The sequence below is a fragment of the Cheilinus undulatus genome, linkage group 18 (genome assembly GCF_018320785.1).
Source record: "Cheilinus undulatus linkage group 18, ASM1832078v1, whole genome shotgun sequence".
Classification (NCBI taxonomy): domain Eukaryota; kingdom Metazoa; phylum Chordata; class Actinopteri; order Labriformes; family Labridae; genus Cheilinus; species Cheilinus undulatus.
Genome location: NC_054882.1, coordinates 43,152,186 through 43,179,609, shown reverse-complemented (window position 1 = coordinate 43,179,609; position 27,424 = coordinate 43,152,186). Strand labels below are relative to the sequence as shown.

General features: G+C 38.9%; 1 protein-coding gene across 2 annotated transcripts; it reads right to left on the bottom strand.

Annotated features, from left to right (window-relative positions):
* Positions 1-1,794: 1,794 nt before the first annotated feature.
* On the bottom strand, positions 1,795-23,552 carry syt14a (synaptotagmin XIVa). 2 transcript variants are annotated; one of them, XM_041813386.1, is made up of 9 exons: positions 23,517-23,534; positions 21,085-21,132; positions 16,714-16,866; positions 14,226-14,453; positions 13,825-14,096; positions 13,292-13,738; positions 8,387-8,576; positions 5,403-5,459; positions 1,795-2,479 (listed from the first exon to the last, which is right to left on the bottom strand). In XM_041813386.1, the coding sequence occupies exons 1-9, from the start codon at positions 23,527-23,529 to the stop codon at positions 2,166-2,168; spliced, it is 1,722 nt and encodes a 573-aa protein (XP_041669320.1). In that variant the 5' UTR covers positions 23,530-23,534; the 3' UTR covers positions 1,795-2,165. The 2 variants fall into 2 exon arrangements, with proteins under 2 accessions (XP_041669320.1, XP_041669321.1); XM_041813387.1 differs by lacking the exon at positions 5,403-5,459 and having other exon boundaries at positions 23,517-23,552.
* Between the last annotated feature and the right edge of the window lie 3,872 nt (positions 23,553-27,424).

Genomic DNA, 27,424 nt, shown 5'->3' with positions numbered 1-27,424 from the left:
TGTCCTATGTCAGAATAATGGATGCGATTCATAACCACGCAACAACCACACAATAATATAAAGCATGTATGAGTATGCCATAAACTAGAGTTTTTAAAGATATCTATGTAAAATAGACCTATGTAAAAGAATACTACTGAACTTCATTTTATCAACGCTTCAGCTTCTATTGTCAGGTGGGACAGGTTCTATGTCAGAAACTTGACTAAAGTCATTAAGAAGTTAGAAGCATGACCTTCAATGTTGATTTCCCTAAATAATTCAGCTTCAGACAGTAGTGTAATGGTATGATTCAGCATCGTAGACTTATGTAAAATAAGAGGCATGAAGGTAATGAGGACACACAACTAAAACCAGCTAATTTCTGAAGAAAAAAGCCCTGGAAGGCTAAACTGACAAATATATACAGCACTTAACAAATGTATCAGACCAGCTGTCATATCTGAGACCATCCAGCATCATGAAGTGCTTTAATGCGGACTCTTTCATTTTCAGTCAGCTCTCCACGTTTTACCAGTTTGAACAGGAATGAGGAATTTCAAACTGAATTCACCCAAATATGAGTCGGCTCACTGGGCTTCTCTGAGAAGTCAGAAATAAATCAAGCATAACATTCAACCACTAAAACTCATTTTTCTCTTCAGAAATTACAGTAAATAACTATAATCTGACATATTAATCAAGAAATATTAATGTGCTTTACTATTTTTTCAGTTTTTTTGTAAATCAGTACATTTGAAAATTCATGGATAACAATAATAATTCTATTTTAGCATTAAAAATATCATTTGGGTTAAAGAGCTTCTACATATTGGTGTATTAACCATTGCAGAAACATCAAAAATGATTTTGGTAATTACCAATGCTGTTAATTTAGGGCAGCTGTGGCAGAAACCTGACTTTGGTTAGGGTTAGGGTGGGCTAATATATTTGTTAAGCTCTGCATATTATAGGTAAGGGTTTTCATACAGGAGGTGCATGGTCACAATGCTTCCTGGTTTCAAGAGTGCCTGGATGCAGTCGAGGACCTCCACTTCACACCGGAAGTCCAAAAATCGCCGCCATATCTCGTCTTCTAATACCAGAGGTCACTTGAACTGAACGTCTTCTTCATGGTTTTCTCCGTGTGTCGCCGCCATGTTAATAGAGGCGAGTCCGTCAAATAAGGAAGTACAGTAGCTTTTTCATCTGCTTGAGTTTTCAGACTAACAAGCACAGTGATTACATAAATAATTAACTAATTAATTTTAATGAATCAATTTATGATCCAACTCCACGTGTCACTGAATCATTTATAATAAATGATTCATATTAAAATAATAACTGACAGGGAAACAAAAGCAGAATCCGCTTTCTTGTATTTTCTCAGTTAAACGAAAAGATGTACACCATGATTTAAAATAAAATCATTTTATATATAATACATTTTCATATATGTATAGGTGTTATATCTGATCGTTTAAGCTTTATTCTGAAAACGTGCACAGTCCTTGTCTTCTGTATCGAAGGACGTAGCGGATTTGGCAACATGGTAATGATGTTGACGTCCAGCCAGCCAATTTCCCGTCACATATCACGTCTGTGCTCAGTGATCGGTGAATTTGTATGATAAATCGATTCATTAAAATTAATGTTATGTAATCGCTGTGCTTGTTAGTCTGAAAAATCACATATTTTTTGTCTACTTGTATTTCCCTATGTGGCGGACTTGTCTATATTAACATGGCGGCGATGAATGAAGAAAACAACGAAGAAGACTTTCAGTTCAGGTGACTTCCGGTATTAGAAGACGAGATATGGCTGCACTCGTCCAACCTCTGATATGAAGTGAAGGTCCTCGGCTGCATCCAGGTCCCTCTCACTTTCCTTACTGAGGAGTGGGCAACACTGCTGGACCCAAACACGGATGAGGAGGGGTGGAGGAGGGCTGCAGCAGTCACACTGAAATAACAGACTGTAGAGGAGAGAACAGGATGGGATTTAGAGAGGGTTAGAACTTTAGAGAGTAAACGCCCATAACCAGCTGGTAACCGGACAAATGAATGAGTGATTAGTGATAAATAAAAGGAAGAATGGAATCAAACAGTCTGCCTAATTGAACTTGCGCTAACTGCACTGGGCGCCATCCTTTTGCACTCCCAGTCCCTTCCCTTAATGTTCTTTTGCTAAGACTCCAACAAACTGTGCCAGCGGCAAACCTGCTGTCCTTTTGATTCCTTCATCTGAGTCCAGTGAGTAAGCTCCTCCTCTCCAGAGCTGTTGAGGCCAAGCGAAATCCAGCCAATCATCTCCTTACGTTTCATGCTGCGCTTACTGTAGACAGAGAAGACCAGTGTGACGTCTGAAAGCTGGAAAAGGGCTACCTGGAAGACGAATGTCTCTTTGTAGGTTGGGTTGGGCTGACCACGACGGATGGATGTCCTACATTTGGACATCTCATGGCCCATGGAGTTAAGTAGGGTCAGCTTAACAAATGTATCTAGGTGAGAGAGATGTTAGGTTGAGAGTTACAGGAGTCATTTTGTACAGGGCTAATTTATATATAAATATATATATATGTATGTATATATATATATATATATATATACATATATATACACACACTCCTGATCAAAAGCTTAAACCAGCTGAAAAATTGCAAGAATTTGAATTTTGCACTGTTGGATCTTAAGAAGGTTCCAAGTAGAGCTTCAAAATGCAAAGAGAGGAAATGGGAGTGAGACAAAAAAAAAACAATGAGTAAGTTATTTATTGAAAACAACAATTAAACTGAAATCAGCTGTTCATCAGCTGATCAAAAATTTAAGACCACGGCCTTTAAAAGCCAAAATCTGCACAAACGTGGACTCAGTGTGATTTCTGTCAGGTATTCTCACTGTCATGACCTCCTGATGGCAAAGGCAAAAAATCTTTCTGTCGTTGAACGTGGTTGGATTGCTGAGCTGCATAAGCAAGGCCTCTCGCAATGCGCCATCGCTGCTGAGGTGGGACGCAGTAAGACCGTCACTGTGAATTTCTTCAAAGATCCTGAGGGTCATGGAACAAAAAAGTCAAGTGGTAGACCCAAAAAAATGTCACTGGCGCTGAGCTGGAGGATCTGATTGGCTGTCCGTCAAGACACCGGACGATCCTTGACCCAAATTAAGGCTGTTACTGGTGCTACCGCCCAATAACCATCAGCATCTGAGAGGGAGGGGCTTAAAAAAACAAAAAACGACTTCAAAGGCCTCGTCTCCTTCAACGCCACTAAATCACCTGATTGGACTTTGCAAGGGAGCGCCAAAAATGGGACACTGAAAGGTGAAAGAAAGCTTTATTCTCTGATGAGGGGTTTTGGTTTTTCTTTAAGCTATGGTCTTAAACTTTTGATCAGCTGATGGACAGCTGATTTCAGTTTATTTGTTGTTTTCAATAAATAACTTACTCAGTTTTTTTTGTCTCACTCCCATTTCTTCTCTTTGCATTTTGAAGATCTACTTAGAACCTTCTTAAGATCCAACAGTGCAAAATTCAAATTCTTGCAATTTTTCAACTGGTCTTAAAATTTTGAAATATATATATATATATATATATATACACAAACACACACTAGCAACACACACCTACACACACTTTTGACCCAGAGGGATGAGGACAGAGGTAGAGATCGAAACTGAAAACAGTAATGTAATGGATACAAACTAGTTGTGAATTCACTCTTAATAATGTGGAGAGCAGAGTAATAGATAATACATATATATATATATATATATATATATATATATATATATATATATATAAATGTATATAACCAAATACAACTGTAATGCAATCCCTCTCATATTAATCATATATGCAAATAATCATAATTAACAACAAAGCCTGTAATTAATTAATAATAATCAAATAATTATTCAGCATTTTATACTAAAGGCCATCAGCTTTTAATCAAACCAAAGTGTGAATCTTCACATTTCTTCACCTCCAGGTGAAAATGTGAACGGCCAGCAGGCATTACTGACAGAAAACACAAGACAGGTTATAGAGAGGCTGCATGCAAAACAAGACACACACATTTAAAAGGCACCAAAAATTATAACAAACTACTATCTTCATGGATAACATTTCAGAAAGAGTGGAAGTGAGTTTATCTCCACTAAACTATATTTAATATCACTTCTTAATAAAAGACATTTTTATTTTCTGCATTGGGGAACAAGCATACTGGCTTTTTGTAGAGGGTTAGATGAGCCACACATAAAGCTAAAGCCAGGAGACTGCTATTATGAAGACTGGGAACCAGTGAAAATAGCTGTCTATACTCTCCAGCTGTAAATGTAAGTCTGGAGCCACCCTCCGGCAACTAAGAAGCTTGAATGTACAGAACTGTGCAGAAGTTTTAGGCATGTAGAGCGCTAACGGTTCTTCACAGCTCCTGATGTTCCACAACCCCGGGCTGAAGAGAGGAGGGAGGGCGGCTAGAGTCAGTGTCCACACATCTGACATGTACACGTGTCACTCAGCAGCCAAGGTCCAGCTTAACAGCATTTCTTTAGTCTGGGCCTTTGCACCCCTGGTACTACGCCCAGCAACCACCAACAGTTCTCAGGTGCTTAGAACATACACACGACAACCAGGGGGGTGTGGCAACCCTCCTACCCGCCCTAACAGTACCCTAGGCTATGTTTAAGCGCCACATCTACCCATAACTCCGCCCTAAAGCTGTGGTTTTTGTTTTGTTTTCAACAGATTATTGTCCCATGCCCTTGGTAATGTACAAAGACATCCAGAGCATGATCTGGGTTGTGTCGATCCTCCTTCCCGCCCGATGGGGCCCTCAGATGGGCGTACTCGCCATTACACGCCTTACTTCAGCCTCAAATTTCGACCCAAACATGCCCAAAACTTCTGCACAGTACCGTAACTTAATTATAAATATCAAATAAGCTCGATTGTTCATCCATCAAATTCACATAAGTAACAAAACTTCAATTTTTTTCACAAGTTTTATTTTTTATCATTTTTGTGCGGGGTGCAAACGCGTTATTAGAGACTAATTTCTTTCCTATAGATGCGTAGCTGTTGTTGCCTGTCTCCTGTCTTAATGCTTACTTAGCTGCATACTGTAGTTGAATTTTAACCACACAAAAATGTTATTTTGATCTTCTCAAGACCACGTTCTCGGCATAACAGGTCCAGAATTGTAGCCATAGATTATTGTCAGTTTTTTAGTTGCCACATCCTTTCCTCAAAATCATCAACTTCAAAGTATTACCAGAGAAAGCAGAAATAATGTCAGTAAAAACAAAACCATAATTCACAGTTGTCAACCTTTTGCATTAGTTTGACTACATCCATGGAGATAGTATGAAAATATAAATTACCTAACAAGAGATGAAAGATTTTCAGGGCCAGAGACTCACCTCTGATAATATAAACCTGCCCACCTATCAGGTGTTTCAGACAACAGAACAGCCCATCTGACAACAAAACCATAGACTGAGATGTTAGAAATGTTTTGGAGGGAGAGAATTTAATTCACAGACATCACAGAAAAAACACACAGAAATAAGTAAATAAATGAATTAAAAACAACAAAATAATGTTTGACAAAAATCATTTTTTGCTGCTGTAATCTATTTAAAGTATCTGAAGAGGCTGACAAGAACGTGATGTAATCAAGGATCGCAAATTTCACTTTTTTCAACTGAATGTTTCATGTGAATTTTTTTTTTTTAAATCAGGAGAGCATCCAGTCACAATAATGCAAATTCAGGAGGAGTGATAAAGTTACATAGCAACTCTGTTGATAAATTTATGTGAAGTCATACACAGGACAAATTTCCAATCAGTTACCTTGATCTAACATGTCTGTTAATAATGGAAAAGCAGAGTAAATTACGTAATTATATAGACATAAATGTATATGTATACTGCACTTAAGGGCAAACTGTGAGAGAGCAAGAATGAGGAGGCAAGTATCCAAAATTATGCCTGGAGGATATTAAAGAGACCCAGATAGTGAAGTCAAATACTAATATTAATGTTAATATTAATATTAATATAAGGAGTTAATAACCTTTAAATCTCATGTATAAATGTATCTGTTGATCTGACGTCTCCGGTAGTGAAACCCTCTTGGCCATGTCAGACATCAGACACACATCACGGTTATCCATGCACTGGTACAGATGCCTTTCTTAAGTCTAAGATAATATTCTATTTATTTTCTTAGAATTTACATAAATTATGAATTTTTACTGTGTGAAAAGTTGTGTGGGCTGTCTGTTTATTTGTTGTGTTGTTTTTTTGCATGACCTTGAGTTTGCAATAAAGTTTGAATTAAATTGAAGTTTCTGTGATTTGCAAGTGAGATATATATAAATATACATATATATATATAAATATATATATAAATAATACAAACTCAGTTACAAACTCAGTTTTTTTTTTTTATTTAGAAGAACAATACTATTTCCCTCCCTCCACTGGCTTCCTGCCACTTTTAGAACTGATTTTAAGATTTTACTGATCACTGTTAAAGCTCTCATGGTTTAGCCCCAGGTTATATGACTGAGATGCTGACCAATTCACTAGGGGTGTGTATCGGCAAGAATCTGGCAATACAATACGTATCGCGCTGCCGGGGTGCCGATAGCGATAAACTGCGATATTTTTGTAATTTAACTAGGGCTGTCAAAATTACCGCATTAATGCGGATTATTCCATCATCATGATTAATCTGATTGAAAATTTTAACGCAATTAACCCCTTTAAAACCTGAGATTCTGGACTCTTTTCTTATTTTAACTATAAAAGGCCCAGAAAATGTCCTGTGAGTACGTGCTTTTGCCCATTTGTCCACAATACTTAGAACTTTTAATATATGGCAGTTATTTACATTTTTCTGCATGTTGGGACTTCCGGTTTGTAGATGAGACTGTAGACAGCTAAACGAGGAGCTCCCAGCCGAACAAGTTTAAAAAACAGAGAAAATCCTTATGATCATAACTCGACGGTGGAAAAATAATTAACATGGATAAAACACATTTTACTGCAAGTGAAGACTGTTTTAACAGTTTAAAATGAAAAAACACAAAAAATGGGGGAATTTTATGCCAGAATCTTAGTGAGAAAAGGGGAAATTACAGTAACAACCACATGCTGGCTGTGAAGCACAGTTTCTGTTCGAATTTTTCCGATAACACAAACAGTCATGCAATCATGGTCATGTAAAGTGTGCTTCAACAGCACGTTGTCGGCGACGCGCTAGGATTTAAAGGGTTAACCCATCTACAGCGCAGAATGACTCAAAATCCCTGAAACGTCTCTGGCAACGCATTTCGGGTAGTTTGTCTGAGTAGGGTTACTGTCGAGCATGCCGCCACGCAAATGGGCTGTTGATCCGGTAGTGACCAACCAACTCGATATGGAAGATGCTTAACAGCACGTTGGCCCTCTCGATGGGAAATCTGAGTACCAAAAAAAAAGACGGAACAGCCGATCGACATAAAGTATTATGCACATTCTGCAGGAAGGAGTTTTCTTTTCACCGCAGCACTTCCAGCTTAAAATACCACATTAACGCGAAGCATACGTTCACCGGAGGTTGAGTCTGGTCATTCCAAAGTCGAGCTTAAATCTAAAGGAGACACGGCTGCTGCTGTCAGGGCTCCTCAACTTTGGAACAACCTGCCCAAGGAGATAAGGCTAGCAGAATCAGCAACAAATCACTCCTTAAAACTCACTTTTACAGAATTGCTTTTATGTGAAACTTCCTTTAACTTATTTTTATAATCACTCCTTTAATTATTTTGCTGTTCCTTCTCCTTTTATCCTTGACTCTTCCTTACATTGCATTCTTAATATCCTCTATTTTCAATATATTACCTGTTCCTTCTCTTTAATCTGCTTTTAATCTTCTTATTTTTGTTTTATCGCTAATGATGTGATGTTGTCATCTTATATGTGTGTGTCCAGTTTTGCTTTCATATCGTATCATACTGGCTTTTCCTGGATATTTTTCTATTTTAACTGCTTTCAAGGTCATTTTTGTCTTTCCCTTTCCTTTCAGTGTTGCTGTTTCAGTTCATTTTGATTTTCTGTTTGATTCTAAAGACTTTCTCTGGTTGGTTTATTGCTAATTTGTTTATTTTGTGAGTTGTTGCTCTTGGTACATCTGTTAAAGCACTTTGTAAACATCTATTTTAAAGGTGCTCTATAAATAAAGCTATTATTATTATTTATTTCTATAGAAGCAGATTAAAATGACTTGACTATCACATTACTATCACTGATCACATAATATAGCCGACCATGAGCAAGCCTAATGTTCCTGACACAAATGATGACAACCCTCCTTAACTCTGGTCCTAAGTAAGCAAACTAAAACCTTTAAAGTACTCACCGGGTGGCCTGTTGGCTGCCAGGTTTTTGAAATGAATACCTTTGATGACCTCCACAGAGAGGCGCCCTGTTGTGGCGTTGTACACCAGGCCAACAAGGATCTCTGGTGCAGAAATGTGACTGACTGACTGGAATGATGAGGCGCTTTCACTGCATGTCATATCTGATAGGCTGACCTGGGCTTCAACACCCTGAAAATGTTTGAAGACAAGCAGAAAGTGTTTAGGACCTGTTGATGATGGAGAACTGCGTTATTTTAGACGCTCCTGCAGGGAACTAAGGTATCAGTTTACCCATTTGTATGCAGTTCTGATAAACTGTATCTTAGATTGGGATATAATTTCTGAACTTTAAAACTGTAAACAAAACAGTCATTAAGACTTTAACAGCTAAGTTTTAGTAGAAATAAACCAATTTTTCTTAAAAAGGTATAAGTTCTATATATTAAAGAAGAATTTATGATAAATGAGTACAGCCCTTGTTGAGACAAGCCAGCTAGAGTACCAAGACAGAAGCTAGCCATGGGCCCTTGGAGTTGGAGAAACATGTACTTTACAAGAAAAAAACAAATACAAACAAAAAAACTAGAAAAGCACTCAGACAGCACAGACCTCCACCATCAGCCCTCTCTCCCAGTAGTGAAGAAAAAAAACATTCCTGGATCCAGACGGTGATCCGGATCACTCCCAGGATCTAATTCGCCAATTACTCGCTCCCCAGTGGGGTGGAGACACAGTGAGGCAAAGCATTGGCTTCGTGATGTGTGGACTGTCATGGTGGAAGCACCCGTGGTCTCACCGGACGACTGGATGTCATGGCAGAGGGTGAATATTCCTCTATTCCTCCCAGTATTGTGAGTATTCATACTACAATTCTCTGTCTTTCTCTCTGTTACGCACTGACTCGTCTCCTCGACCGGGCGTGCGTCTTTCAAACTCTATAAACTCCAAAACTTTGGAAACACACCCACAAATGCTGCTGGGATTGAAGTTACTCATGTCCGCCATCTCCTGGTGTAAAGTGGTAACAGCGCAGACCTCCGCCATTAGCCCTATCTCCCAATAGTACAGAATCCTTTAAAAAAATCTTGGATCCAGACGGTGATCTGGATCAGTCGCAAAATCTAATCAGTTCTTCCTTATGCCATTTCTGGCATTTCCTGCAAATTTCATGAAAATCCGTCCATGACTTTTTGAGTTATGTTGCTAACAAACAAACAAACAAATGAACAAACCTACCCGATCACATAACCTCCTTGGCGGAGGTAATAAATAAAGATGTACACGAGGGTGTGTTCAGGCTCCCTCCCTCAAATTGGACTGTCTTTAATGTTTTGGAAGCCAGTAAAAGTCCAAATATCTGCTATGAATGCAGCAGAAGGCAAGAGCAACCGGCTCACTCAGACCAGAAGTCTCGTCAAATAAACTAGTGGTCAGAGGGTGAAATTACAACACAAACTACCGCACCAACAAAGTGAATTATTAATTGATAAATATCGATACTGCATTTTAAAATATCAATATATTATCGCACTGCAAAATATCATAATTTTTCATTTTTTGTTCCGCCCCGAATGTGAAAGAAGAATATTTGTATTTGAAAGGTCCATGAATGAAAGAAAAACGTCTCGAACGGTCCTTCATACATGCTTGTACATGTCTATACGTATACATACACATCAGCATATACACATACATCTATGTACACTCATGTTTATGAGAAGTAGTGCAAATTTCCCTTGATGGTGTTGAAGACTCTGGCAGCAGTGGGGATGAATGACCTGCGGTAGCGCCCCCCCCCCCCGAAAAAAAAAAATTGGAAAATAAGTTTAGAAATTGATGAAATGTCTACTTTTCCAAACAGACTCTCTCCCAATGGAAATTTTCTCCCATATTTTATGAAGTTCTCCGGCTGGCTTGTCCAAACTGTGCCGTCCAATGTTGACTGTTGGCTATGAGGGGTGAAAATTATTTCATAAAAGTTTGCGTGATAAAGCGAAAAAGTGAAGGCAATGAATTATAAAAGTTAAAAATGCATTTAAATAGAAAAATAAGGAGATCAAGCATAAAGTGACTTGATTAAATTGAGGTTAATTTGTTGGAAATTTTTGTGATTTGATGAAATAAAATGACAAATTTCAAAACTTTACACGTCTTTTATTCATCCTTTATAATTTAAGTAAAGGGGCCTCAAGGGTGGAAGTAATGACAAAAAATAAGGCAATGAAAATGTCTGTGATTTTACTTATTAAGCATCAAAAATGCAGTTGGATTAAAATATTCAGTGATAAAAAAGATTGTGAAGTGCAAATAAGAGTGATAATCAAGTAATAGAAACATTTGATCATTTATATGTTATTTTTGTGAGTTGTAAATTTAGCACTGATGTTATTTTTGTGACCTCCACCTTAAAAAAGACCACTGATCCTCCAAAATCACAGCAGTGGAGCAGAAAAATGAAGGATTCTTTCAGACTTTTGGCTACCGTTTCATCATTAAATTATCGGTTTGAACGTTCTGATCTGAGAAATGGAGTTGGTAATTGTTAATATTTAAAGTTTCACAAAATCTGATGTTGACTTGGAAAAATGCTCCTCTGTTTTCAGCAGGGGTGTAGCTAAGGATTGTGGGTCTCAGAAAGAATTTTATACAGGGCCCCCTTAACCAGCTAGCCAAGCAAAAAAATGTTGCCTAAGTTTTACAAATGTCTATGCATTTTAACGTACTTTGAACCATAATGTTCCCATTTATGATCAACATTTTTACTATGGTTAAACCGAATTTACTTGCATTATTTTGCAGCGCTGCACTACACCACCTGGACATTAAGGGAGGAGCAGAGGCCCCCCAGTACTTTATTTTATTCTATTTCATACAAATTTCAGTCTGTGGACCGATTCATTTAGTCGTTTTTGATGCAATATTGACACTAAATCCAGCAAATTCATTTTGTTTTCTTATTCTGAATGTTATTCTTGTGTTTCTTTTTTCAGACAACTAATTGTATGAGATGTTTTTTTTTACCCTGACATGTTTTGACTGTCATCTGCAGTCTTCCTCAGAAGCATCAGCTGACCGCTGTGACGTGTCCTTATATGCTGTTCTTCCCAGGTTCCATCAGGTTGACCACACCTAAGGACACGTCCCAACGGTCAGCTGACGCTTCTGAGTAAGAAATGACGTTTAAAGTAGGTTTGACATGTGTTAAATCTGTTCCTAATGTACAGTCATGGACGAAAGTATCGGCACCCCTGGAATTTTTCCAGAAAATTCACCATTTCTCCCAGAAATTGTTGCAATTACAAATGTTTTTGGTGTACACATGTTTATTTCCTTTATGTGCATTTGAACAACACAAAGAATCAGAAGAAAAAAGACAAAATTGACATAATTTTACTCAAAACTCAAAAAATGATGATTGTCCCCCTTTTAAAACTGTGGGTAAAGCATTTGATTTCCAGCATGTGATGCTCATTTAAACTCACCTGTGGCAGTAACAGGAGCTGCAATCTAGAAATCACACCTGAAGCCAGTTAGAATGTCTAAAAGTTGACTCAACCTTTGTGTTGTGTGTCTGTGTGTGTCACACCAAGCATGGAGGAGAGAAAGAAGAGCCCAGAACTGTCTGAGGACTTAAGAAGCAAAAAACAATCTCAAGGTTAAAGGCCATCTCCAGAGATCCTGAGATTCCTTTGTCCACTGTGTGTAATATAATCAAGAAGTTTATAACCATGGAGCTGTGGCTAATCTCCCTGGACGTGGACGGAAGAGAAAAACTGACAAAAGAATGCAACGCAGGATAGTTGGAATGGTGGATAAACATCCTCAGTCAACTTCCACACAGATTCAGGCTGTCCTGCAGACTCAGGGTGCAAAAGTGTCAGCTGGGACCATACGTGGTCATCTGAATGAGATGAAGCGCTATGGCAGGAGACCCAGGAGAACCCTGACAAACTGACAAAGAGACATAAAAAAGCCAGACTGGAGTTTGCAAAAATGTCCCTGAGTAAGCCTCAATTCTTCTGGGAGAACATTTAGTGGACAGATGAGACTAAGGTAGAGCTTTTTTGAAAAGCACGTCATTCTACTGTTTACAGAAAACAGAATGAGGCCTACAAAGAAAAGAACACAGTACCTACAGTCAAACATGGTGGAGGTTCAAAGATGTTTTGGGGTTATTTTGCTGCCTCTGGCACTGGGTGCCTTGACTGTGTGCAAGGAATCATGAAATCTGGAGACTATCAAAAGATTTTGGGCCGCAATGTAGGGCCTAGTGTCAGAAAGCTGGGTCTGGGTCAGAGGTCATGGGTGTTCCAGCAGGACAATGACCCCAAACATACCTCAGAAAGCACCAAGAAATGGTTGGAGACAAAGCTGGAGAGTTCTGAAGAGGCCAGCAATGAGTCCAGATCTAAATCCCATTGAACACCTATGGAGAGATCTCAGAACTGCTGTTGAAGAAGCACCCTTCAAATCTGAGAGACCTGGAGCAGTTTGCAAAAAATGAGTGGTCCAAAATTCCAGCTGAGAGGAGTAAGAAGCTTGTTGATGGTTAGAGGAAGAGATTGGTTTCAGTTATTTTTTCCCAAGGGTGTGCAACCTTGATTTTTTGAGTTTTGTGTATAATTATGTCAATTTTGTCTTTTTTCTTCAGATTTTTTGTGTTGTTCCAATGCACATAAAGACAATAAACACATGTATACCAAAAACATTTGTAATTACAACAATTTCTGGGAGAAATGGTGTATTTTCTGGAAAAATTCCAGGGGTGGCAATACTTTCGTCTATGACTGTATAACCTCATTGTAAAAATGCTTTCCAAACAGATGGAATACCAGTCAAAGAACAAAAGTTTAGTAAAAAAAAAAAAAAAAACTTGAGAGCCATACCTGCTTGATCCCACTTACCAGGAGAGCACAGAAGGGGTCTAATATAACTGGCACAGAAATTCTGCCTTGAAGGTTGAGTTTGGTGAGATGGAAGAGCTTTTCCCCAAACACCTCTTTTTTCACCCGCTGCACACTGTAAAGACGGAATCGGATGGCATAATTGCTTATCATCTCTGACTCCACATTGCTAAACAGGAAGGTTTCTGTGAAGACTGGGCACGGGCCTCTCTGGATTCCCGTCTTTGCCCTCTGCTTCTTGGTGGGCAGGAGCACTAGATGGACCTGCCAGGAGATGTTTCTGGTGTGCTTTACGGTGGGTAGATCTGATATCGCCATGATGGTCACTGCTAGCTGCTGGTCTTCACAGTCATAGTCAAACATGACATCCAGAGTGCCGTATTTGTCAAGTGGATCCAGATCATAGCCTTTCAGTAGCTGAGCAGCTGATCCATGGGCTGATAAGTCCTAAGGAGACCAAGAAGATGTTCAATGCTTAGCAAGCACAAACATATGCACTTCAAACACATCTCTTCTAACTGTTCAGTGTTTACCTCTGGGCTGAGGACAGCCGTACTGTCACTGGGTGCATCTTCTTCATAGCCCTTGTTAAGGTAACTGTCGGTCTCAAGACCATCGCTTCCTTCACTCGGGCATTTGCCAAAGGAAAGGTGGGGACTTCCACTGGTATGGGATAGATAACACTTTGCATCTCCTAGGTCTGACAGTGTGCAGGACATCCTGGGAGAGCCGTTCTCATCTTGATAAGGAGGTGGTTGAAGCTCATCCAGCGGGGGAGTTTGTCTCATCCTCTGAATGCAGTTAGCTAGATGCAGATAATAGATAGATGTTATCAATAGCAATGGCTAAGATCTCAAAATACAGAAACATATTGTTTCTCTTCTCTAAACAGGAATTCTAGCCAATGAAACAAATGCACTGCTGTAAAACGTACCACTGTAGACTGAAGCTTCACTGCTGTAGCCGTCATAATCAGCAGTCAGAGGGCTGTATTTCAGATGGCAATGCCAGCGAAAACCATCTGCATGTTTCACAGTAGAAGCCACCATTGCTCCTACTCTGAGGCCTTGGGAACGGCTGACTGCTTCTTGATACTGAGAAATGAGTTCATCCTCACTGTCCGAGGTTGAACCGTGAAGATCGGCATCAGAGTGAGCCTTGTCTGTTCAAATAGAGACAGTTGAGATGATTACTTTGCAAAAAGGTCAGTTTGCCAGCAACCGTTTTGACCTTTAAAATTCACAATTTTAAATTTCAAGTCATATTTTGGCCTTAAAAACATGATTGTGACTTTCTTTTTTACATACTTGCCTTTTAAAAGCATTATCTTTTATTTATTTATGTTTGTACAAGAAAAAAAATTACAATTTCCGATTTATGTACATTTTTCCCAAGGAAAGTACACAAGAGATTGTACTGGTGAGGTAAGGAAACCCAAGAAGGACTTTAAATTAAACCTCACCATAAATAGTCATAACTATTAACCAGTAGTGATAATGGTTAAGATTAAAATAAACAATGGAAAAAAAAAACAAGTAACAAGTAAGGCAGTGTAGAAAATGAAAACTGCTATGTTCAAGGCAGTATCTTCTTTGATGACAATTTGATGTTCTTATTTCCTACTTCCAACAATAGACACATCCTTGTACATAATATAAGCATACACAGATATATACAGATATGTACATAGCAGGGTTGTAAAACAGATGCTAGAATATTTCATTCAGAATATAAAGTACATTACACACATGCACATGTTTGGGCATGTGCACATGCACATACACAAACATCTAAGTTTGTGTTTTGACCTTTAGCACTAATAAGTTTGACTTTTTATTTCAGATTTTGAGCCTTTTAACATCATTTTGACTTTTTAAATCTTAAAACCATTTATCATCAGTACTTATTTTTCCCCCATAATGTATTACTGGTGAAAACTAGGTTGAAAGTTTGTTTAAATGTGGACCCTGTTAGGCCCTCAGGTTAGACCTTAATTCAGAAGCCTGCCCCCTCTGTGATTGAGATTGACACCCCTGTTTGAGTGGTTGATTGTTATTATTAGAATTCCTATTTCTCTTCTTTCTTATCATCAAGAATAAACATTTTTATGTCCCCCCTTCTTTTTAGTAACAACTCTATTTGAATCACAGTACAGCCTGTATTACAAGTTCATTTTATTTTCATTATCCTTTTGGTTTAGTCATATCAGTCCTGTCTGACTTTCCTGTTTTGTTTGCCTCAAGTATTAGGTCTCGTTCACTTAGGCTGAATCCCATTTCTCCCCTTAACCCTCAAATCTTAACCTTCAAGTCTTAACTCGCCCTCTAAACCAAGCGTAAGGGCCATCTGTGACTTAGAAATGGGACACCCAAGAGCGAGAACATGTTAATATTCAACCAAATACCATGTATAAACACCACAACCACGGACATATTCAGCTGAAAGTCACCATATAACACAGCCATTAGCTAACACCAGACACCAGCTGTAACTCGTAGGCTTGTCCGCGACTGCACGGTAAATGGTGTTCTGACATAGTTTGCTCCCTTGTCAGATTTTGCTACCTATGCACTACGCCTATAGACTACCCTAACCCCCCTGGGCGTGACGCTGACGGCGTAGGGCACATGCATGCACATGTGCAGAACCACAAAGTAGCAATTTTTGATGGGTAGCAAAAAATAGCAGAACACCGGCTTACAATCATAAAAATAAAAGTAAATGTTACACTACAAAAAGGCAAATAATCCATAAAATATCATTAAACTAAGATATTGGAGTGGTTTTCATAATTTTTAGATCTCTATTAACAAAGAAATTTACATTTGTAGCTTGGTTTCTTTTCCGCATTCGCCGCCATCTTTCTTTGAGTGATAAGCCTCAATACCAAGGGAGCTCCAGGAACGTCTCAGGACGGAGGGAGATAACGCCTCAAACTTGACCCTCAAACTGGGACAGCCCTCGCAGTTCGCGGGAACGTGCATTTTGAGACTAAAGGGTTAAGATTGAGGGTTAAGGGGAGAGTTGGGATTCAGCCTTAGTCTTGTCTTGTTATGATCTTTTTCTTTTTGTTTTTCTTTTGTATGTTTGCTTCCTCACATGGTAATAGATATACATTCTGTATTTTGTCCCCACAATGTACAAATCTATAAGCACAAAAAAAAAAAAAAAAAAAAATCATTTGAGTAGAATTGAAATAGGTATTTTGGATTTTTAAGTTAACACAACTCATTTTTTAACATGTTTCAGCTGTTTGGTCTGACAGTGAATGATGTCTGCAGTTACTATTGTGAAGGTCGCTTCAAGCCAAAAATGTCAGGGCCAATTCTTCCTCCCGTTTCTTCCCTGACTGACGATGTTATAAAGATTATTCTGGTAAAATGTGCAGCGAGAAAAAAAAATCAAGAGAATGCTCCGCTTACTTCCCAGCTCATTTTCCTTCCTGAAGTCATTGAGACACTTCAGTCGTCCTGGATTCTCCAGTGCCAGCTTCTTGTTGAGATACCAGAAGAGGAGGGTCATGAGTGCGAGGAAGAGTCCTATTGTTGTCAGAAACCCTACCAACTCTGGAGACACTGAAAAGAAATTCAACCAGACAGGTGCTGTTGGGCATTTTGGAAAACAATGAACGAATGGCAAATTATTTTATCTCTTTAGTAAACCATTAAGAGTACGGCTAACATGACTGTAGCTTCTAAATTACACTGATGATCATGGTAATGATTATGGTCCTAAACATTATGCTGTGATAAGAATTAAATGCATTCCAGATGAATTCAAAAATTGTTCAATTGTGTGTGTGTGTTTGTGTGTGTGTGGGTGTGTGTGTGTGTGTGTGGTAGTGGTGGTGGTGGTGGTGGTGACTTGATTAAATCATACTTTTATGATGAAACCTGACACTTCAAAATAATGGGACACCATTTAACCCCCCTGTGTCTCTAAGGGTATTTTTACCCCATCTACTCCCATTATAAACACATTTTTTGAATTCTTTCTTTTATTCTATTTATCAAGTTTATTTGATAGAGACAACACAAATTACATAGTGCAAGTTCACCTTGCTACAAAAAAGCTAAAAGTAACTGAAGTTTCACATACAGAGATTATAGCTTTTGCTTGAACACATTTTTTGAAAAATAATTGAGTACTAATCACAAAAACTGGCATAAAAATGTTGAAACAGAAAAAATATTCATTATAAATGGTGAGGACTGAACATACTTTATGTTTTTAGACAAAAAAAATTGAAATGATACATTAATACATATATTTTTCCATGGCAGAGGGTATTTTTTACCCTTAGGGACATGGGTGTCACACTTTTTATACAATCAGATACTACACAAATATTATAAATGGTTAAAAATCAATCTTTACGCCAATCTTTGACACTCCCGGCTCAGATAATTCCACCCAAATAAATCAATTTTGCATATATGTGATGGAAAATAATTCACTTTTTGTGTTTTTTTGTTTTGACAAAAAAATCAAGTTCTCATCACAAAAACTGGCATTTATGAGGTTAAAATTTTGAAACATAATTTTCAGTATACATGGTGAGGACTTAAAGTATTTATACAATGGAAACCATAAATGGAACGATACATTCGTACATAATCTTTTTGTGGCAGTCTTTATTGGAGGGTAGTTTTTACACATGGTGTTACACTGTTTTTAAGAATGCAGGAGGGTTTAATCGATTTAAAGGAGCATCTTGGTTCAACTCAGAATATGGTACTCTTGTGGTAATAAGACAGGAGAATGGTGTGTACTTGGAATAATAATCATAATAACTGCAGGAATGCCCTGCAGCTGCCTTGACTCTAGTTGAAAAGAATAAAAACAATCAGCGCTGTAGCCAGGCTGACAGACAGTCACACCTCCACTGAACCCTGCATTCATTCAACTCTTAGCTGTGATGATTTCAAGGACAGTTTAATGATTAAAACAAAATAGAGACAAACTCTAAGTAGCTTCTTCTCTGACCTAGATGCACAATCATCCTCGATCTCTGGTACAGTAACTTTGATTTAAAAACCAAACATCTACGTCGACTGTTTCTCACTGTTTAATCGTCCAAGAACAAAGTTTAAATGTCTTTTTTGTCCAAATGATCAACCTGTTTTTCAGACCCTATCCCAGCCAAGCTTCAGGAAACCTTTTCTCTGGCTAACACCTGTTTTCTGTAATTGATCAATACTGGCAGGATATACGCTGCGGTCTTTAAAGTCGCTGTAATCAAACCTCCACTAAAAACTAGGGCCGCAGCAATCGATTATTTTTGTAATCGAGTACTCTATCGATTCTTCTGGCGTTAATCGAGTACTCTAATAAGAAATATTGCATTTTTTTAATCAGTCACCTTAGCTAATTATGGACCCATAATCCTCCTTTTATTGCTAAGATCCTTGAGAAAGTACTGGCTAATCATTTAAACGTCTCTCTACAAAACAGCAGTTGACTTCAGGACTTTCAATGAAGATTTAGACCCCCCATAGCGCTGAAAGTGACTAATGAACTACTGTTAGCTTCTGACAGAGGTCTTCTCTCTGTACTTGTTTTATAAATCTTTATAAATCTGCAAAAAGAAAAGGTTTTTGACAATGGGAAGAAAGTGGACTTAAAAGATTTCCACATTTTGGACTGTCAAGAGTTCTAATTTGTCACAGAAGTAAGCATGGTGCTACAGCGGCGCACAAGAAGGCCACATCATCAAAGTATGCATGAAATATCAGTGTATTTTATGACTATTAATATTATGAATATATTTATTAAAAAATATGCATCGCATGTGTTAAACACTTTAAAAAACAAACAATAAATGAGAAAATAACGATGTGAAAAAAACAGAAATCTGGCCAAAATTGTGACTGAAATTGAGACTCAATTTATTGGACAGCACTATCTCTGATCTGGGATGAAATAAGACATTAAGGAGCAGTGCTGAACTTATTCTACATCACCGTGGCTGCTAGGAGACGCTGCAGTGGCTGAAAGTTCACTGAAAGTGCCAACAAAGCGTGAATGATTACCATAAAGAAACAATAATGCTCTAACCTTTGACCTTAATCACTCCTGATGAACGTATGAATGCTGAACACCCTTTAAACATACAGGGAGCTCAAATGAGCTGAGAACAAATATTTTTAGTGGAAAGTGGGATTAAATCCACAATACTTGAGGTGCTATTTTGTTTTAATACACTATATTGCCAAAAGTATTTGCTCACCTGCCTTGACTCTCATATGAACTTCAGTGACATCCCATTCTTAATCCATAGGGTTTAATATGATGGTGGTCCACTCTTTGCACTTATAACAGCTTCAACTCTTCTGGGAAGGCTTTCCACAAGGTTTAGGAGTGTGTTTATGGGAATTTCTGACCATTCTTCCAGAAGCACATTTGTGAGGTCACACACTGATGTTGGACCAGAAGGTCTGGCTCTCAGTCTCCGCTCTAATTCATCCCAAAGGTGTTCTATGGGGTTGAGGTCAGGACTCTGTGCAGGCCAGTCAAGTTGATCCACACCAAACTCTCTCCTCCATGTCTTTATGGACCTTGCTTTGTGCACTGGTGCACAGTCATGTTGGAACAGGAAGGGGCCATCCCCAAACTGTTCCCACAGAGTTGGGAGCATGGAATTGTCCAGAATCTCTTGGTATGCTGAAGCATTCAGAGTTCCTTTCACTGGAACTAAGGGGCCAAGCCCAGCTCCTGAAAAACAAGCCCACATCATAATCCCCCCTCCACCAAACTTTACACTTGGCACAATGCAGTCAGACAAGTACCGTTCTCCTGGCAACCGCCAAACCCAGACTGGTCCATCAGATTGCCAGATGGAGAAGCACGATTGGTCACTCCAGAGAAGGCGTCTCCACTGCTCTAGAGTCCAGTGGTGGCGTGCTTTACACCACTGCATCCACGCTTTGCATTGCACTTGGTGATGTACGGCTTGGATGCAGCTGTTACCATGGAAACCCATTCATGAAGCTCTCTACCACTGTTCTTGAGCTAATCTGAAGGCCACATGAAGTTTTGAGGTCTGTAGCCATTGACTCTGCAGAAATTCAGTGACCTCTGTGCACTATGACCTCAGCATCCTCTGACCCCGCTCCGTCATTTTACGTGGCCTACCACTTGGTGGCTGAGGTGCTGCGGTTCCCAATGGCTTCCACTTTGTTCTAATACCACTGACAGTTGACTGTGGAATATTTAGGAGCCAGGAAATTTCACCACTGGACTTGTTGCACAGGTGGCATCCTATCACAGTACCACGCTGGAATTCACTGAGCTCCTGAGAGCGAGCCATTCTTTCACTGATGTTTGTAGAAACAGTCTGCATGCCTAGGTGATGATTTTATACACCTGTGGACATGGAAGTGACTGGAACACCTGATTTACATGATTTGGATGGGTGAGTGAATACTTTTGGCAATATAGTGTATAACAGTATTGTATGTTCTGATACCCATGCCAAAATTATGGATGGTTTACAGATTTATTGAAGGGATTCTTTTATGTTGTTAAATGATTTTTAATAGTTTCAAAGTGTTTTCCTCAGTGTTAATGTTGTTTGGTGTCTGTATTGTTCTTTTCTCGTCAGTGTTCGTGTCGTGTTTAGTCTAATTTTCTGTCATTTATTGCCTGTACTTGATTTAAAAAAAGGATAATATAACTTCAAAATGGTGGAAAAGAAGACAGAGGGCATTAATTATGATAAATGGTGATGAAGGCAGAGTGAAGGAGCCATAAAAGGCTAAAGGTCAATTTTCCAGACATCTGATTGGTCCTACCTTTTCTGACGCAGACCAGTTCATGCACTCCACAGTTTCGCTCACCGCCTGGAAAGACAATGAAGCAATGCTTTGATAAAGGTGAAGAAAAACAAAACAAGCATTAAAACTAGGGCTGAACCATTTGGAAAAATGATCTCATTGGGATTTTTTCCCCAGTATTGCAATTTGACATGTGATTATTTTAGGTTCCTCATCTTTTGTATTTTTCAACAAATTCAAGCAATAAATCATCCTATATTATAACCAACACAATGTTAGATACATTAAACTAGGGATGGAAGATTTGAATATTCTATGAATGATTTGGCTCATAACGCTTATTTGACATTTATTTCTACACTGAGGGAATGATCATTATTTGTGTTATTCTCATTTTCATTAAGAAAATCATATTCATGAACAGGACAAGTAGGATTTTTGTAAACTATTCTGAAAAATAAACACTTGCGTATATGTATAATGTGTAGAACAAAAAATCTCTGCTGCAAAAAAATTGTATTAAATCAGCATTTTGATTAAGTTCAGGTTAAAGAAATATTTCACTGTCTGCGATTTGAGAATTGCAGCAGGCCATATTAAGATTTAATCTAATTTGCAGTTAATTGCCCAGCCCTAATTAAAACACATTTAAATATGTCTGAAATATGTTAAATATGTTTCAACTTTATAGAAGAGGACCTTGGAAACACATCACAGCAGTGACGTGTCAAACTCAGTCACAGCAGGGGGCGGATTCTGGATTCAGGACTACATAAGGGCCTAACACGGTCCACATTAAACCAGACAGTCAACCTCATTTTCACCAGTTATACATTATGGAGAGAAAATAAGCACAAATGATTAATAATTTAGAGATTTAAAAGTCAAAATGATATTAAAAGGCTCAAAATCTGAGAGAAAAAGTCAAACTTATTAGTGCAAAAGGTCAAAATATGAAATTAGATGCTAAGATAATGCTTTTAAAAGGCAAATATATAAAAAAGAAAGTCACAATCATGTTTTTAAGGCCAAAATATGACTTGAAATTTAAAATTATGAACCTAAAAGGTCAAAATCTGAGATAAATAATCAAAATAAGAAACTGAGAAAGGCTCACTATTATCTAAAAGTCCAAATAATAAATTTAAGAGGTCAAAATGAGATTAAAAAAATCAAAATAATAAATTGAAAAAGCCTAAATATTATCTAAAAGTCCAAATAATAAATGTAAAAGCTCAAAATATAAGATAATAGTCCAAATAACAGATAGAAGTCCTAATTGTGCTATGCAAATTGAAAATATGAAATGAAAACAAAAATGAATTTCCCACAGTTGTTTTTTCTAATTTTTTTTACTCTTTATATATATATATATATATATATATATATATATTTATTTATTTTTTTTTTTTTTTTACATGTTTATGACTTAGGGATGTTTGATATCATCAAGGTTAAGTTTACATTTTTATACTGGAGGAAATCTGCAGACCTCATATTTTAGGGCCAGTTATAATAAGAATAGGATCTAATCTGATGGGCCGGCTATAACTGTACCACGGGCTGGATTTGGCCCCCGGGCCTTGAGTTTGACATCCTTGTGTTAGATGAAGTCACCACTCGTGTTAAAACTGGTCAAGCCTGACTAGTATTTGAAACTACTGCTGGGTGGTTTAAGATATTCCTTTATTATTTTACCCCCAAAGCCATTAAAACCTCTGACTTGTTCTCAGGCCTGTACTGAGGATGTGATGGTCATCTTCATCAGATACAGGTGTTATTCTATAAATAACAATGACATAAACGTGGTAATGGCAGTGATGATCTAACTAAAACAGAGCTGTTTGAATGATTTTGTTAACTGGTTAGGATCCTGAAATGGAAACTAAGTGATCTGATAACCCTCAGCTTATGCAAACAGAATGTGTTATTGTAGCTTTTATTCTGGAGTTCTCCCCTCACTGATTGAGCATGAATGCACCTTGTGTTTTTGTTTATGGGTAAAATGCAGAAAATGGCATCATTCTTCCCATTTTCAGAGCCCACTCCACCCCCACCCACCCCCTTGTGTTTTTATTTGACGCCCCTGACTGTATGAACCTCTCTAAGCCACAGATGAGACTGAACAGAATGGAAACAGACGGCAGTCAGCCGTCTCTGACAGAAACACTGAGCAGAACTGTGCTTTCATTAAGCAGCAATGAGCCCACGCCTCCAGTCTCTGTTAGAAATCAAACCAGAGCAGAAATAGAGGAGCTCTCCTCTCAGAAACCTCCTAAAAACGCAATTCTCAAACGCCACTTCGGGAGACATTTACGTCTGAAATCTCACAAAGAAGCGTGACATCAAATTCACTATCTGACAGTAAAGCACGCATCGTTCTCTAGAAATCACACGCAGCATTATTTTTAGGACAGTACGGAATAGACGGACGTGATGGTCCAACTTACCATCAATCGCCATGATGATCTGTTTTTGGCCTGTACCAAAGCGGCTGGTAAAGGGGGGGGGGGGGCTTTGGGATGAGCTAGGGTGGTACAGTCCATAGGAGTCGTTAAGGAAACCGAATGTATGACGATAGACTGAAGTGAGCTCAGTAGAAACAGGCACCTGCACACATAGACAAAAAGAAGGGTTTAAGCACCGTTTTCTGGGGTGGTTTTTCTTTAAATAAATCAATCCTCCCCTCTCTGTAGATATATATATATTTATATATACAGAGCTGTTTCTAGCTATATGCGGACTATGCAAATGCACAGGGCCCCACCAGCCACTAGGGGGCCCCAAAGCTGAATGTTCAGCCTCATCTGAAGAGCATTAAGAGTAGCTGTCTTCGTCCTTTATACCAGGGCTTTTAAAGTGTGTGAGTGAGCTTCCTCTGAGAAGGGGACCCCACCCACAAAAACGAGTGAAACTGAAAATAAATTAATGTATAAACAACATTTCAAACATTTATGTGTAATCTTTCAACATTTTTAACATTAATATATTTTAGATATTTTGGTTTGCGATTGTCCTAAACGTCTGCCTTTCCTCTTATTCAGTTATAATTCCATTAAATATCCGTTTTCATATTTTTTTGGCCACTTTGCAACTTTTTTCCACTTTTCCCCATTTTTTCCACTTTTATCCCACTTTTTGCTCCTTTTTTACCTTTTTGCCCATTTAAGCTGCCTTTCATCCTTAAATATCCCTTTTCCCCCCAACTCTTTTGCTCATTTTTGCAGCGTCTTTTTGCCACTTTTATCCCATTTTTTGCCACTTTTTTTTTCATTTTTTGCAACTCTTTGTCCATTGAAACTACGCTTTGCCATTAAAAACCACTTGTTTCCTCTTTTTTGCCCATTTTTGCCACTCTTCACTGCTTTCTGCCCATTTTAGTCAATTTCCACTCATTTATTTCTCACCCATTTCTGCTACTTTCTGACCATTTTTCCACCTTTTCCTCCCCATTTCTCCCCTTTTCACCCATTTTTGCTGCTTTTTGACCATTTTGCCACCTTTATCTGGTTTTTATTACTACTTCAAGCTGTTTTTGCTTCTTTTCACCTCTTAGATTTTGGCTTTTGCAAAGGTATTTTTCAACAGTTTGGCCCTTTGGTTGAGAAACACTGCTCTATAGCATAGTCCCTGTAGTAACTATAAGTCTATCCATTTTGCTCCATGCACAGCAGAGGTCAGCAAAGCAAATCACCTTTTTTGAGGTTTATGGTTCCACGCCTCCCCTGAAGCTCTGTGGCGCCCCCCAGGGGAGGCCCGCCTCACACTCAGGTAACCCCTGGGTTAACTGATCCATACTGGATTATCTTTCTGATCCATATATTTATCTTTACACTAGTACTAGGGCAGAGTCTGCATGACGTGGAGACTACGGTGCCCCAGAATTGGCTACTCATCAGTGGGTGGAGCTGTAAAGTCAACTCTGATTGCCTGTCTTCATAAAAACTGTTGATTGCTCTCAGCACAGGCCCGTTTCATCCCCTGAGCTGTAGGTAGATGTGGAAGTAGAAAGAAAGTCGTTGCTGGCGTCATCCATGATAGCAGGATAGACTCCATTACAACACAGAACAGAGACTAATGTTGACCTGAATGGCTGTCATGGTTGTCTCTTCTGCTTGATGAATTTACAAACCAACTACAGTCATAGCGCCACCTACTGCATCTGACAGTGTAGACAGAAGTGCTCTTGCAGAGCGATGTTACTGATGGGTGTGTTAGCCTGAAAACAGCCTGATAAACACACACACACGTCAGACATGAGGAAATTAAGGAGAAATATTTCAGTGTGCTGAAGCTGTTTGAAGGTGTGTTTGTGAGTCACTGACAGGAAGTCAGGAGGAAAAGGAAACACCAGAAACATCTGGAAACTCTTCACCCTTTGACCCCCCCCAACACACAAAATCCCCTCCCCCTCTCCTGGCCGCTCACGCTCCTGGAGCATCTGGAAACAGTTAGAGGAAGACACAGAGAGTCTAAAAGGCAGTGAGGTTTAAGAAAGAGGAGAACAATATCTGGGACCTTTGAGTTAATGAAAGTATCTTATACTATTATTACCAGCCTGGTACCACTTCCTGTAGGAGATGCTCACCTCATCACTATCTCAGTACCACTTCCTGTAGGAGATGCTCACCTCATCACTATCTCAGTACCACTTCCTGTAGGAGATGCTCACCTCATCACTATCTCAGTACCACTTCCTGTAGGAGACGCTCACCTCATCACTATCTCAGTACCACTTCCTGTAGGAGACGCTCACCTCATCACTATCTCAGTACCACTTCCTGTAGGAGACGCTCACCTCATCACTATCTCAGTACCACTTCCTGTAGGAGACGCTCACCTCATCACTATCTCAGTACCACTTCCTGTAGGAGATGCTCACCTCATCACTATCTCAGTACCACTTCCTGTAGGAGACGCTCACCTCATCACTATCTCAGTACCACTTCCTGTAGGAGACGCTCACCTCATCACTATCTCAGTACCACTTCCTGTTGGAGACGCTCACCTCATCACTATCTCAGTACCACTTCCTGTAGGAGACGCTCACCTCATCACTATCTCAGTACCACTTCCTGTTGGAGACGCTCACCTCATCACTATCTCAGTACCACTTCCTGTAGGAGACGCTCACCTCATCACTATCTCAGTACCACTTCCTGTAGGAGACGCTCACCTCATCACTATCTCAGTACCACTTCCTGTTGGAGACGCTCACCTCATCACTATCTCAGTACCACTTCCTGTTGGAGACACTAGGGGATTTTGGGATTTTGGTAGGGATTTTGTTTAATTCATGTTTGGTTCTCTGAAGTTCCTTTATTATCAAATCAGGAGGTGTTTAACAGAGCAGAAGGTGTTCTCCTCTCTCTGTACTGGTTCTTCCTTTGCAGTTTCTTCCTTTTTTGTACGCACAGTACGATATTATTTTTCCCCTTCATGACAGTTTTTAAGGTTTCCCATGGTGTTCCTGCTGTTATTCCTGGAGTGTCATTGGTTTTGATGAAGGATGCCCATACCTGTTTAGAGTATTCCTGAAGTTTTTGGTCTTTTAGAAGTGAGATATTGAAGCGCTCTCTGGAGGGGGAAGAGATTGGTGTTCTGTTAAAATAGTGATACTGACCGGGGCATGATCTGATATAACTGTGTAGATGGTAGGGTTGATTATGTTATCACTGATGGAGTTATTAACCAAACAATAGTCTGTACAGAGTAGGATTTATGGTGAGGTGAAAAGTATTCATGAATGTTTGGGTTTTTAATCTCCAGATATCATCAGTCCATAATCAGACTTGGGTTTGGTTGTGGATGATGAGGTGGATCGGTCAACGTGTGGGTCTAAAACTAAATTAAAGTCGACTCTGAGAATGAGTTGTGAGTCAGGGAAGTTGGATAGTTCTGTAAAGAAGGAGTGACTAAGGGGGGAGGGGGGGGTCTATGTTGGGACCATAAATGTTTGCCAGGGTGAGAGTGTCCGTCCCAGTAGTTCCAGAGATGATGATATGGCTGCCTTCTAGATCTGTTACAAGGAATGCAGTATTTTTGCTGATTAATATGGAAATGCTGTCCTGTACTGTGAACTACTTTCATCCGGTTATGCTGCCACCTGTAGGAGGTCCACTTCATCACCAAACCAGCATTGGTTCAAAAATGATAAATGTTTTCTAAAAGAAATAAAACTCAGCATAACAAAATCTACAGTGATGTTGTCTTTGGCTGCACTTCAGTAATGTGAAAATACATTTAGAATTCTTTTTAACTCTTAGGCATGCCCAGGCACATTCTTAGTATTCTGTTTAGGAAATCTAGAAACAATTTGTGTTCTGTTGTTGCAATTGGCACAAAACTGCACAAAGAT

What these genes read in the sequence shown, in the direction of transcription:
- syt14a (XM_041813386.1), bottom strand. An exon ending in ACCCCTTCTGTGCTCTCCTG is followed by an intron (nt 8,577 to 13,291) that starts GTAAGTGGGATC and finishes AAACATTTTCAG; the next exon opens with GGTGTTGAAGCCCAGGTCAG. An exon ending in GGCAGCCAACAGGCCACCCG is followed by an intron (nt 5,460 to 8,386) that starts GTGAGTACTTTA and finishes TTTTGTTGTCAG; the next exon opens with ATGGGCTGTTCTGTTGTCTG.